Source organism: Spinacia oleracea, chromosome 5 (genome assembly GCF_020520425.1).
Source record: "Spinacia oleracea cultivar Varoflay chromosome 5, BTI_SOV_V1, whole genome shotgun sequence".
Classification (NCBI taxonomy): domain Eukaryota; kingdom Viridiplantae; phylum Streptophyta; class Magnoliopsida; order Caryophyllales; family Amaranthaceae; genus Spinacia; species Spinacia oleracea.
Window position 1 is genome coordinate 85,325,816 of NC_079491.1, and position 15,082 is coordinate 85,340,897.

General features: G+C 33.8%; 1 protein-coding gene and 1 long non-coding RNA gene across 4 annotated transcripts; both read left to right on the forward strand.

Moving 5' to 3' along the window:
• Window positions 1–223: 223 nt before the first annotated feature.
• On the forward strand, window positions 224–3,004 carry LOC110779571 (uncharacterized). Of its 3 annotated transcripts, none has more exons than XR_008921677.1 (5): window positions 224–567; window positions 664–820; window positions 914–963; window positions 1,800–1,947; window positions 2,470–3,004. It is a non-coding gene; the product is annotated as an uncharacterized lncRNA (long non-coding RNA). The 3 variants fall into 3 exon arrangements; XR_002531172.2 differs by having other exon boundaries at window positions 226–567; window positions 664–824; XR_002531171.2 differs by having other exon boundaries at window positions 664–963.
• A 2,289-nt stretch (window positions 3,005–5,293) lies between these two features.
• On the forward strand, window positions 5,294–14,789 carry LOC110780152 (protein DETOXIFICATION 34-like). The gene is made up of 7 exons (XM_056829829.1): window positions 5,294–5,301; window positions 5,658–5,783; window positions 13,959–14,015; window positions 14,152–14,240; window positions 14,301–14,390; window positions 14,444–14,589; window positions 14,736–14,789. The coding sequence occupies exons 1-7, from the start codon at window positions 5,294–5,296 to the stop codon at window positions 14,787–14,789; spliced, it is 570 nt and encodes a 189-aa protein (XP_056685807.1).
• Window positions 14,790–15,082: the final 293 nt, after the last annotated feature.

The window sequence follows — 15,082 nt, forward strand, 5'->3', positions numbered from 1 at the left end:
GTTATTCTAAAACAAATTATTTAAATCCAAGGATTAAGTGAGAATTAAATTTTTTAAAAATAAAATTAGTGAAATATATTTATTCTCGTAAGTATATTTTATTTAAATAAACATTTTCTATATTAATTAATTTGGCTTTGTATAATTCAGATCAAGCTAAATATGTCTTTAAAAAAAAACTGAACTTTTATTTCATTTATAAAACCAAATTATTTTCAACATGCCAAGTTGCGAACACATTTTCCCTGTCAAATGTTCCATTATTTTTCCTAATAAACCTTTAATTCTCGTGTTCTAAAACCATTTTCCAGAAACATTTTTCGGGAAATCACCTTCCTCTCACTCCTCTACCTCTCTCCCCGATTCACCTCCCGTTCCCCTCCCATTCAATTTTCTCTCTCCTCTGTGTCACCATGCCAGGACGGATGTATCCCCGCCTCCCCTTCTGGCTGGTCGCCGCTGATGCAGGTGTTGTTGTTGGTGTTGCTTCGCTCTCGTTCTCGTTCCCAGTACCGCCGACGATGGTGGTCTCGAATTTCCGTCTTCAACAACCCATCACTCAATTAGGTAATCATCTTTAATCCTGCTCACTGATTTGTGGTATTGAAAAAGAAAACCCTAATTTACAATTCCCTAAGTCAATCGATTTTCTCTCTCCTCTAGTGGTGGTGCGTCGGCCTCCTCCACCGCCAGCGTTGTCCTATTTCCGACGATTCTGCCTTGGTTGTTGATTGATGTTTCCATGCCTCAACTCCTCACCTCTCCTACATCACATCTCTGCTTCGTAGACTCCTCCTCGACGGAGGCACCCCGTTGTCTCGTTGGTGCGGTCACTGCTGATGTTGAAATTTTTGTTGTCGTTCATTGTTGTTACTGCTGCTGATGTTGTTATTGTTGTTGTTGTTGGCTCTAGTTGTTGGACTCTTGTGTTGCTACTTCTCTGCCTCTTGTTTTTTCTCAAGGGTACAACTCTAGCCCAACTCTTCTTTATCAGCCTAATCAGATTATAATAGTTTAGTCATTGATTTATTATTTTGATTACATAGAAATGTTTTTGATTATTGAATTAATGTTTTCGATTATCGCATTAAGCCGATTTTGATAATGTAATTGAGTAATTCAAAATAATGCTTCCTTATACAAGGAAGGGTTTTTAAATGGAAATACGATTGCGTTTTCCAAATTGATTTTACTAATGAAATAAATATTAAAATTATGATTTCAATCATAATCCATGCCTAGCAATCCATTTCATCTTCTTAAAGTAGGATATGTGCCATATTGATTTTAAACTAAATTTTTGAAGATCGTTTAAGGTTTTAGAAGGAACTCATTTAAGTTTAGGGGTAGTTTAGAATCAAATTTCGAAAGGTTCAGTAAGAAGATTTCTAAGAAGAGCTTACTTAGCTTTAATTCGATTTAAGTGAATAGATGATTAATTCGTGCCTCTACTTGCGGAGGTAAATTCTTTGGAGAGAAATGATTAAGGAGAATATAATTTGTGGAGTTAAGCTCAGATTGATGATCGAAAGAATCAAATCCTTAAGGTATTAATTTTTCAATAAAATGTCTTAAATGGGTGGCGAAGTGTATTGATTTTAGGTTAATGCTGATATTGTACGAATAATTAGTGTTATCTCTTGCGATGTATTTGTTTGTGTCTTGTAGGTTACCAGTTGAAATGATATGGATAAGCTACTTTCTTATTTTTATGTTTTGTACTCCGTAGTTTACTAGTTATGTTATTTGGGTATTTGTTTTGGTTTAATGGGTGATTGGTTGATGCAATTGTTGAGCAGAAATGGGTGAGGACCAAAAGTTGTACCAGAGCCGGTCTTGAAATGGTAGAAGATGGAGGCAGAATGGGAATATAGCGGACTATTGATGATATGAGTGGGCACCTCCTCCCTCCAGTGATTTTTCTTGTAGTTGATGATATTGCCTCTGGTAAATTCACATATCCCATTTTCTATTTTTGGGTTACTATTGTTAGTCTTTGATGATTCTCTATTGGTTTGTTTAATTGTTGATTCTGTTTCAAATCTTACAAATTCTAATGTAGGGCCTTAAATGTAAGTTTCTTTAGTGAGTTGTTGAGTTGAGGTGCCACTTTCTTTGTCTCTCTCTTATTTTAACTTGTTTATTAGGTAAAAATTGGACTTTAAAGCTTGCTAAAAGAATAGTGGCACTTATCCTCTTTATGTACATTTTCTTGTTACTAAAAGAATAGTCGATTTACTGATGCAACAATGTGATATTTGAGTAAGCAGATTTTAGAGATAAATTTTACTGATGTACTAGTGCAACAATGTGAATTTGAGTTGGCAGTTTTTAGTCTTTTGTTCATACAGTAAATGCTGAATTACATGATTTTCCTTTTTAATATTATGATCTATGCTTGAATTTTATTTTTTGTTTATAACTACTGCTGATCTGTTGCTTGGTCTTGTTGTTGTATGTTTTCTTCAGCGGGCTTGGATGTGTCTCATCTGAGCCTGAATTGCAGAACTGGGCTGATGTGCTAATGTGCTTGTGTTGTGCTGCTCCTGGTGCTCTGTTGCTGTTCTGATGTCATTTTGGTACTGATGTTCTATTCTGCTTTGGTCTGCCCCTACCTGCACTTTGTTGTGTGATCTGTAGTCTGTTTTGCACATTATTGTTGTTCAAGCCGGTGGCCGCGTATCTGAAGATCATACAGCAGGGTGCAATCAGTTTGTACAAAGCTATTTTAGATCAATGTTGTCTTGTTTTGGCTTTGCTAGTTTTTTTCCCTTTTTTTTGGGTATGGCCCGTATGGGTTGTATAGTTTGGTTGGATAGCTTATTTGTTTTGTAGTTTTTGGCTTCAAAGTTGTTAAGACGCCTAGTGTATTTTATTTGGTTGAGCTTTTACAAAAATTATTTCACATTTGGTTAATAAAAGTTTACTATTTTCCAAAATGATCAGGCTTGTAAATGTACAAATAATAAGCTATATTATTTGCAGTGCCTCTAAAAACCTTTCATGGCGGTCTTAAATTGCATTTAAATATCATTATTTGACAAAAATGTTGCCTTTAATTATATTTTGAGGCAAAATTATGTAGTTGCCCCTAATATATGTGGTTTTCAGAAGTAATTATTTATATTGCCTCTAATAATATTTTGAGACAAATTATATGGTTGCCCCAAAATATATGAGTTTTAAAAGCAAAATTTATATTGTCGCTAATTATATTTCGAGGCAAGATTGTATGGTTGCTTCTAAATATATGTGGTTTTTAGAAGCAACTTTTATATTGACTCTAATTGTATTTCGAGGAAAGATTATATGGTTGCCTCTAAATATATGTACTTTTGGAAACAACACATTATATTGCCTCTAAAAGCACCTTTAGAGGCAACCACTAATTAGCGACGGACTTATTAGAGGCATCCATATTTGCTTCAAAAACTCATTAGATGCTAAATCCCCATTTTTAGAGGCAGACTTCCCTATGTATCCGATTTTTCTAGTAGTGTACTTCAGGCCACCTAAGAACCTAAGGACTTTCGTTCCCAATTTTGAACTAAATAATCTAAGGACTCATTTCAAACTTATTACATGATTAATATGCTTAGTTTTAAGTTTTCAATACTCGTTCCAATCGATTTATGCACATTTAAGGATCATTGGATCGTTATAGGTCATATTTAGGCTAAAATGACATTTTCGCTCCCAACTTTGAACTAACGAACTTAAGAACTCATTTCAAATTCACTACATGATTCATATGATTAGTTTTAACTTTTCAAGACTCAATCCAATCTATTTATGCACATTTGAGACTTGTTTGGCCATTATAGGTCATATTTAGGCTAAAATGACATTTTCGCTCACAACTTTGAACTAACGAACCTAAGGCCTCACTTCCAACTTATTACATGATTAATATGATTATTGTAAGTTTTCAAGACTCAATCCAATCGATTTATGCACATTTGAGACTTGTTTGGTCGTTATAGGTCATATTTAGGCTAAAATGAGGCATTTTCGCTCCCAACTTTGAACTAACGAACCTAAGAACTCATTTCAAACTTACTACATGATTTATATGATTAGTTTTAACTTTCCAAGACTCAATCCAATCTATTTATGCACATTTGAGACTTGTTTGACCATTATAGGTCATATCTAGGCTAATATGACATTTTCGCTCCCAACTTTGAACTAACGAACATAAAAACTCATTTCAAACTTACTACATGATTCATATGATTATTTTTAACTTTTCAAGACTCAATCCAATCTATATTCGCACATTCGAGACTTGTTTTGCCGTTATTGGTCATATTTAAGCTAAAATGACATTTTCGCTCACAACTTTGTACTAACGAACTTAAGAACTCATTTCAAACTTATTACATGATTCATAAGATTAGTTTTAAGTTTCCAAGACTCAATCCAGTCTATTTATGCACATTTGAGACTTGTTTGGTCGTTATAGGTCATATTTATGCTAAAATAAAGCATTTTCGCTCCCAATTTTGAACTAAATAACCTAAGGACTCATTTCAAACTTATTACATGATCAATATGCTTAATTTTAAGTTTTCAATACTCGTTCCAATCGATTTATGCACATTTAAGGATCATTGGATCGTTATAGGTCATATTTAGGCTAAAATGACATTTTCGCCAGAACATGCTAATAAATATGACTTTTGAATGTGCTGTTACAAACTTTGCAAAAAATTATGAGTAACAGATGTCATTATGATTCGGCTATTTAATGGTTTGATATCTATAAGCTGAATCCTAATGAAATGCATAGCCTTTATGCCCTAAGGTACCTAGGTGATTTCAGTAGTTCACACTCTCACAGCCTTCATTAGCTCCACGCTTTATTACTGCTACTCTTGATAAGTCACTCAGTCCAAACTTAAGATGATTAATGATCTCTCAAATTTGCAGTCATATAAACTCCTTTACCTTATCAAAGAGTACTCCATCAATGTGGAGGGTGATACTTTGAGCTTAACTTTTTCTCCCTCGTCCAATTACCTATCCCTTGTATATTTATTGCAGATATTCTTGAGTCTTGATTGTTTAGGAATGTACGAAGTTAATCAGGGTTTGTCTTTTAGGATACCTCTCCCAAACCTATCTTGTAGAGGTGTATTATAGATGAGTGAGTCATAAATCTTTCTTGTTTCTCATTCTGGGTCTGTTATTGGAAGACATTTTTGCGAGCTACTGAAATGTTTACTGGCTCGGTCATTTTTAACAGCTAGAAGCTGTTCTAAAAGTTCTATTATAATGGCTTGAACATCGAATGAAAAGGTAGTTGGAAAAGTTACTTGAACATATTGGTTTTTCTTCTACACTTAGGTGTTAGAGGTTAACTATCAAATTACTGTTTGTTAAAAACAGCTGCTGCATTTGTTTAAAAAAAGAACCATGTCCTAGTCAAAGACTACTTCTAAAAGCTACATTTGTAGCTTATCTTAAACGCTATCTTAACCTTTAAAAGTTGCTTCAAAGCACTGCCCAACGACCTTCAGTAGAGTTGTGGCACGATCAAAACTTAGTTTAGGTTTCTTTTGGAAAACGCTATCTTAGTTTTAAAAGGAACAAGGCACACCAAGATGCACAGGGATGCACTGATCTGTACTGATTTGTGCTGCTGCATTGATCAGTTCTGCTGCTGCTGCACGGATCGGTGATGTTGCTGCCGCTGCACTGATCGGTGCTGCTGATGCCGCACTGATCTGCTGCCTACATGCGCGATCTGCTGCTGCTGCACTAGTGCTGATCTGCTACACGTACTGATCTCCTACAAGGGAATTGAAATGTGATAAAATGATAGTCAATACAATAAAATAAAATAAAAGGGAATGCAAGTTGTTTATTTAAGATGTAACGAATTTGAAATTGATTGAAGAAAAGTCTTATCAATATAATATTAAATATTGCATAAATTTATCAATGTGATTAGTATATGAACTGATGGAATGGAAATGAGCTAGCAATATTTGTTTGTGATGTCTTAATTGACATGTGTATTTGGAATTAATGATTGGCACGTACTGTACAACTTTGTACCTTATTGCACAATGTTTTGCAACATAATTGTTGATATATTAATGTTAGTTATATTAGTATAACTTGTATTTGGTAAGATTTAGTACATTTTGATATGTTGTAATTTAATTATATAGGGGTGCTCCTCCCAAATTTAAAATCAAACATCGGAAATTCAGAAAATTTATATATATATATATATATATATATATATATATATATATATATATATATATATATATATATTTATATTTATATATATATATATATATAAAAACTAATGGAATACTACGTAAATTGTTAGGCACTAACTTAATTGACTTAAATGACATTTCCGCTCCCAACTTTGAACTAAAAAACCTAAGGACTCATTTGATTCTTATTACATGACTAATATGCATAGTTTTAACTTTCTAAAACTCATTCGAATCTACAGGTCATATTTAGAGCTAAAATGACATTTCCGCTCCCAACTTTGAACTAAAGAACATAAGGACTCATTTGATTCTTATTACATGATTAATATGCATAGTTTTAACTTTCTAAAACTTATTCGAATCTATTTATGCACATTTCAAGACCATTGGCTGGTTATAGGTCATATTTAGGCTAAAATGACATTTCCGCTCCCAGCTTTGAACTAAAGAACCTAAGGAATCGTTTGATTCTTATTACATGACTAATATGCATAGTTTTAACTTTCTAAAACTAATTCGAATCTATTTATGCACATTTAAGGGTCATTGGGTCGTTATAGGTCATATTTAGAGCTAAAATGACATTTCCGCTCCCAACTTTGAACTAAAGAACATAAGGACTCATTTGATTCTTATTACATGATTAATATGCATAGTTTTAACTCTCCAAAACTCATTGCAATCTATTTATGCACATTTAAGACTCACTGGATCGTTATAGGTCATATTTAGAGCTAAAATAATATTTTCGCTCCCAACTTTGAACTAAAGAACCTAAGGATAAATTTGATTCTTATTACATGACTAAAATGCATAGATTTAACTTTCTAAAACTCATTCGAAACTATTTATGCACATTTAAGGCTCATTGGGTCGTTATAGGTCATATTTAGGCTAAAATGACATTTCTGCTCCCAACTTTGAACTAAAGAACATAAGGACTCATTTGATTCTTATGACATGACTAATATGCATAGTTTTAACTTTCTAAAACTTATTTGAATCTATTTATGCACATTTAAAGATCATTGGGTCGTTATAGACTTATAGGTCATATTTAGGCTAAAATAACATTTCCGCTCCCAACTTTGAACTAAAGAACCTAAGGATACATTTGATTCTTATTACATGACTAATATGCATAGTTTTAACTTTCTAAAACTCATTCGAACCTATTTATGCACATTTAAGGCTCGTTGGGTCGTTATAGGTCATATTTTGAGCTAAAATGACATTTCCGCTCCCAACTTTGGGTCGTTATAGGTAATCAATTATTTTTTCTTACTCTTAATTGATTCGTATTCTAGACTATTAGTACATTGTCATTAGTTGCTTGAATGTTAAAATGTGACATTTCATTTGCATTTAATCGATCTAATGCTCCCATCAAAATTTTGTTTTTGTAAAGGTCTATTCTCCGAAGACTGCGCCTTATGCTAGTGAGGAAAATGATGTGGTTCCTGAGCAATGGGCTAAGTTTTATACCAGCATGTATTTATTATTGATCTGAGGACGCTTGATCGAGTTGGTTTAGATGTTACAGAACAATTTTTTATGTTGAAATGTATGCGTACGTTGAAATTGGAACGTACATGTATTTATTTAAATGTATATATATGGTACGTGCACTTTGGTTTTGGGATATATATACAAAACACCAGTTATTGTTTTTATATTTGTCATACAGGTTGCGATATTCTATTATTGTTGTGACAGGTTTCTATATTTGGTGCAAGGCACTCTAGGTATCCCTAAACAAAACTAAAATAAAACTAAAATTTTCCCGCCAAAAGTGCTTTGTTGCAGCGTATATATATATATATATATATATATATATATATATATATATATATATATATATATATATATATATATATATATATATATATATATATATATATATATATATATATATATATATATATATATGTACGCTGCAACAAGGGTGAAAAATTTGGCAAAATTTCAGACTTGTTGCAGTGTACAAATAGATGTACCCTGCAACAGGTGGGGTCTTTTGCAGCGCACATGAATTTGTCCGCTGCAAAAGACCCATATTTTTGCCACAATTTTGCGACTTGTTGCAGCGTACATGCAAATGTACGCTGCAAAAAAGTTGCAACAAGTCAATACTTGTTGCAGGCCCCCCAGTTGCAGCATACGATGTACGCTGCAACAGGGGTCTAAAAGCCCGCTGCAATAAGAGTTTTTTCTACTAGTGGTACCTATCAACCAAGTGTAGTTTCTAGACTATTAGCAAAAGGCTTTTGCTTACCTAAAATATTTTAGAATTGAGTCAAAATACATAATGTGCTTAATTCTTCAATGATTTTAGGGTCTTGGAATCATTTTATTCACACCTGCCGGAACAATAAATTCGAATAAAATGCTAATGACTTGTTTAAATTGCATGAATGCTTTAATTTTCAAGTTATTACTCATGATAAATGTTTAGACTTTGCATGCTTCAATGTATGTTTTAATTATTGTTTCTAATTAAATATCTTGCACTGCAATAAATCCTTTTAGAAAGGTAACAGTAAATTTCCTCGATTGGTAGTGAATCCAAGAACGATTCACGGAAATGAGAGAAAATGAGCAATATAAAATGTACGTTTCTTATAGAGACTTTTATGGTTGTTTTCGAGTATCAAAGTCGAATGGCAAACCGATTGGTGCTTCTGAATTCAAAAATACAATGTAGTTTTGAGATCATAAAGCATTGAGTTTAAACACTCAGCTTAACCAATGGTTAACAACCTAATATCTTTGTCCATTTAATTCTTGAATGAGTCTAGTCCCTAGACATTCGAATAGATCGAGGCTTAGAGAACTTTAGAAGCTTCTCGTAAGATCATCTAGTTGAAACTTAATATTCAACATAAAATGGTAAGAACCTTGTTGGAGTGACATTGGACATGTCTAACAAAGTATAAAAGTCAACACTAGAGAATTCAATTCTTAAGACTATAAGAAATGGTACAAGAAATAGGAAAACAAGGAACAAATGAAAGGAATTTACAATTCTGTTTCTACCTATAAGTTTATGTTTAAAGAGAAGTGACCTAGCAATCAAACTTCCTTGGTATCATATACCGCTTGAGGTTTTTACTTCGGTGATAACTCAAACAATGGAAGCTAGGCTACACAATTGACCTACAAGTGGGAAATAAAGCATGGCAATGCTACATTAGTTGTAGGGTCATCTAGTTTGTTTTAAGTCCTTTCAAAGGTTGGAACTTAATGGCTATTATGTTTCACAATCAGCATACCTAAATTTCTGTTTTCAAACACAGAAAGACTCACATTTAGAAGAACAAAAACAATGTTTGTTTGTTTATTTGAATGAAATGGTCATTTACGGGATGAGTCAATATGTTTGATTAAAACAAACAACTCTTTAACAATAAAAACTTTACTAGGTTCAAATCAAACCCTTGATTTGAGTTCCACTAATCTTTGACATTGTTGCTTAGACCATATCAACAAGTTAACATTCATAAGCTCTATTTTGATGGACTTTTGAAAGTTGATTGATTTCTAGATCAATTCAAGACAAGCTAGTCTTACTTGTTGAAAGTAACAAAAGATATGAACTATTGTTAGAACGCCTAGACGATAGAGTTCAAAGCTAAAGAAAGGTTTTATGACTTTATTATTTCACATAGATTTGAGTGAATATAGGTTTATTTACTCAATGTGATATAAGTTTGAATATGTTTGGCTAGCTCAAAGATTCAGAAGTATAAATCCCACTTGGTAAGAAATCATAAAGATCTAGGATAGATCATGTTAATGATTGCTTGAGACCAAAAATGATCATCAATGATTGTGTATTGTAATTTCACAATCTAGCTCCATGAGATATGGCATATCTAAGTGGAATGATCGAAGTGAATTAGTACTTGATTCGATCAATGAAGAATCATAAAAACTTTTCCTATAATTTCTAAAAAAAATGCTCAACTACCACCAAACTAAACCAAATTCGTCAAAGCTATTGAAAAGTAATTTCAGAATATCTTTTCATAATTATATATCTAAAGAGTTGCTAAACTCAGTGGGAGCTTCGTGTTTGTTATTCAACAAACTAAGGCCCAAGTATAGATATATGTTTCATTGTGATTTATTCAAATGAGACACAAGGGTATTGTTTCTACCACGAATTTTTGAGAACATAATGTTTGTTTGCTCGAAATGATGTCCTTTTGGAGATTCGTTTCCAAAATGACAAGTGGGAGAAAATAGACCTCGAAAGTCTTCGAGGCGAACAACAAACATAAACGGACATTCCGGAGGCTTTTCGAAGTTCTTCAGAAAATCCGAACACTTATTCTTAAGGACTTTAGAAGTAGCTTTAAAGAATAGACATCTCTTAGAAGACTTTACAAGTGCTTCAAGGAGAATAGAATATTCAAAGGACTTTCAAGTGGCTATTGATATTCTATTGTTTGATGTTCTATACCCAAGTAGGCATAGAATTCAAGTCACTGAAACTATGAGATTCTTCTATTAGATAGTGAAGAAACCTACAACTTGCAGTCAAATTATTATCATGTAGATTAATGAGTTTGTGACCTGTAAGAAAGCTATGACGAAACCCAGATTCCCTAAAATTGTTAGAGGCCATATATAGACTCAAATGTTTTAAATGGTTAGAGGCCATAAAACATACTCAATGTTTTGATGACAAAATTGAAATTTTGTTGATTTGCAAGAATAGTTTCACACCTATTGGTTGCAAGTTTGTTTTAAGGATAAAAACCATCAAACATGAAATTGTGTTCACACACAAAGCTAGATTAGTTGCTAAAGGTAACAAGCAAATTCACGGTGTGGATTCTGTTGAAACCTCATGCAAAATCGTAATGCTTAAGTCTATAATTCAAGCAATGATTGCATATTGGTACATATGGCAATTGGATGACAAAACGTATTCCTCAATCAAATGTTGGAAGAAAACTGTGTACATGGCATGTCATAGGATTTGTGGATCCAAATAATGCTTGAAATCACTAGTGGAAAAAACCCCTGTTGTAGCCCCCTTGTTGAAGGGGGCATACATAAGCGCCCCTCAATAACCACTTAGTCAACGCGGGTCAAATATTTTACTAACAAGTTGGGGCGGGCTTTTATGGTGTTCGCTTCTATAGAACCTGTTGAAGGGGGCTTTTAATTGCCCGCCTCAATAGACACTAGTCTAAAGGGGCGGGCTTATGTATGTTCGCTTCAACAGGGCTTCACAACATTTAAAACAATTAAACCTCCTCACCGCCAAACAGATGAGATCTACGTATACTTCAAATCTCGATCTATTGCAACGCATCTGAAGGCGATTCGCACCGCTCCTCACCGCGCGGTGTAGGTTCCTGAATTCCCGGCCAGTTCCCGCTTCTCACTGTCGCCACCACTACCACTACCACTTTATTCGCGTCTTCCATAATACTCGCCCCCGACTGCGGTCCTCCATATCTCTCTCACCTCTGTCTCTCTTCTTTTTTAAGGTTAGTTTATAACTTTTTTTATTCCTGTTTTGTTTGATCTTGAAATTTAGTTTCACTTAATTAGTTGAGCATAATGAGTTGATTCTGCAGAAAATTTAGGCTAATGTTACAGTTATTGGATGAATGTACAAATTAGGGTTTGATATTTGTGGTTTTTTAGTTCAATTGTTAGTAATATGTTCAATTGGGACTTTTTTCCAATTTGTGGTTGACACCTCTGTGGTGAATTTAGAATGTGAACAATAGGGGATTATACAAAACTATAAAATGTTGTTAGTTTAGCAAAAGTACCTTAGTTTTTGCACACTAATTTTGCCGCTATACTTGTGATAATTTGACCTTTTCTTGGCAAAAACATGCAAAGTCTTCGAAAAATGGCAAATAGCTAGTTTTCTACTGTATTGGCACTCGTAGAGAAGTCAAATAACATAATCTTCTGTTGATGTTCTGATTCTGGATAACCCCATGGATATCAAATTACTAATATGTAATATGTACATATCATATATTGAAATGCTAATTGCAATATCTTTTTACATCTTTCTATAATAGGTGTGGAGTCTACAGCAAATAAGAAATCGTGGTTGGGTTCCTTGGAGGAGCCAAACAGCTCTTTGAAGGTAAGAACATCAACATCATATTCAATTTTGGTGTTATGACAGACTCACTATGATTATTTCTTTTATGTGTATTCTTAACTTAATTAGCAATTACTCCCTATGTCAATAACTATTAACACTTCTCTTTCTTTGGTCTTTTTGAAATAAGTTTTAACATTTCTTTTTGGTAAGTACCTTAGTGGTGTCTCTCTGTGTCTCTCCGGATCACATGGGCAAAGATTCTCGTATGATTACATAAGTTTCATTCTTCATGTTAAACTTGTCAGATGGAAGGAGTACCCTTTTCTGTTCAACTCGAACTTGAGGACTTCTGAATTATGAGGATCTTATATCTTTTCTTCTTTTCGACACCCTTTTGGTAGTATTGGTGCTTAGTGTAGTGCAAAAGGAACTGAGGTTAATGTGAAACATTGGAAGGGAAAAGTTAGATTGCCAGTTTACAACTTTTTGTTACTTCTCTAGAGGCACTGCAGAAAACTTTTTGCAGTTTGTTTTTCCATTTACTTATGCACAAGATTCAGAACCTGTGGATCAAGAAATTTGTGCGAAATATAGAGTATGATAGAGTTTAACAGTGTTCTTTCAATGTTTGCTCTATACTTGAAGTTGGTAGAAATTTAGGGAGTCACTAATATTCGGGTCCAATTTGCTAGGAAGAATTGGTGCTCCTTTCCTTTGTAGTTCTGAACCTGTTTTGTGTGGAAACTGGCAAAAACATTACGGAGTAGAATTTAGAAACATCTAGAATTTATTGCGTGTGATAGTCTGTGCTTCTGGTTTGCACAAGTATTGCTCATGCTCATTTTCTGCGACTATGCTGTAGGATTTGAGCCTCTGCCCTTTAACAGATAGTCTGTGCTTCTGGTTTGCACAAGTATTTCATATTTTTAATGTCAGTCTTAATTAAGTATGTCGTATGAGGAACATTTGTAGGAACTAGTCACACATCACCTCCATATAGTTTGCTTTCCTGAGTTGTTCACCAATTAATGATTTGGTCTTGAAGTTACTCAGCAAGAAAAGAAGTAGCAACTGAACAAATGATCCTGAATCTATATTGTATAAAGCAGTTCCGTTCATCGGTGTGGTCGTGAAATATTAAAGCAGAAACCAAGTTAACTTAGAATATACACCTGTAGGTTCAAAATTCGCAAAGCTGAAAAAATGATCCTGAATCTATATTGTATAAAGCTAGATTACTTAGACTGTATACATGTAGCTTCAAAATTTGCTTCAGCATATTCTGACCACTAGAACCCTTTAACTGATCTGAACACATGCGCTGCTCAACATCTACTCTTAATTCTGATTCCTACTGACTTTGTCAAATCTGAGTCATCTTGCAGATTGGCATTCTTACAGTGTTATCTTTCAAAACAACTGCTTAGATGCATTTGTAGTTTCTAGCAGTTTTGTTATGATCCTCAAAACTTCTAGAACTTGGTTTAGCAATTTCATATACTTTTTGGTAAAAACAAGAACACTTTCAATAAATCTTGACAGATGTATGGTAGAAGTTTTCACTATGTAAAAACCCTTGACAGTTGATACATTGATTCAATGAGTTGATCTTGCTTTCGTTTTTTCTTATGCAGTATGAATTTAAATGGATGGGAAGGCATGCTATTCATAGGAATCAATGCTGCTATAGGGTAATGCTTCTCTGTATATTCCTTAAACCACTTAACTGTACTCTACAACTACGAAGCATCCTTGTGATTGTACTACATACTAACTACTAGTACTAAGTAGCATTAAACATTCTAAAACTGTCTTTAAACATTTCAGAGTTCGAGTATCCAACGAGCTTGGATCAGGAAATGCAAGAGCGGCCAAGTATTCCGTGATAGTCATTGTTTCTCAGTCCCTCTACATAGGTCTTCTTCTAATGTGAGCTGTCATGCTCACCAGGAACCATTTTGCTGTGATATTTACAGAAAGTAAAGATATGCAAAACGTTGTTGCTCATTTAGCCTATCTTCTGGGCATTACCATGGTGCTTAACAGTGTCCAGCCAGTCATATCAGGTATTATTTTGATCAATATTCAACATCAAATATAACTGATCATGGTTTAACAGGTTCAAGTATAATTTTGTTGATTATAGGTGTCGCGGTTGGAGGAGGGTGGCAGGCCTTAGTTGCTTACGTAAACCTGTTTTCCTACTATGTTATTGGACTTCCTCTGGGATATTTCCTCGGCTATAAGACTCCCTTAGGTGTGGAGGTAATTATTACCTATATATATTCTCAATCAAAATACATTATTTTCTGTACAACTCTGTCATCGAAATTGTTTTAAACTAATAATACATTTGATTTTATTAAGTGATAAACTTTATCAGTTCATTTTTATGGAACACTGATTGATAGGGTGTTGTGCTGCAATATGCATGGTATTTGGATAGGAATGATAATCGGAACTAGTCTTCAGACATTTATCCTTGTTTACATAGTTTACCAAACAAACTGGAATAAAGAGGTGAGTTTCTTTAATTATTGGTACAATAATACATGTCATTTTTCCTATAAGTAAAACAACGATGTGTGATTACTTTAATAATCCACAAGCCACCAAGTCGACTATTGATAATCAAGGCTGGGTGCATACAGGAGATCTTGCGTACTTCGATGATGAAGGGCAGCTTTATGTGGTTGACATGATGAAAGAGCTCATCAAATACAAGGGTTTTCAGGTGCAACTATATCTTTTTATGCTT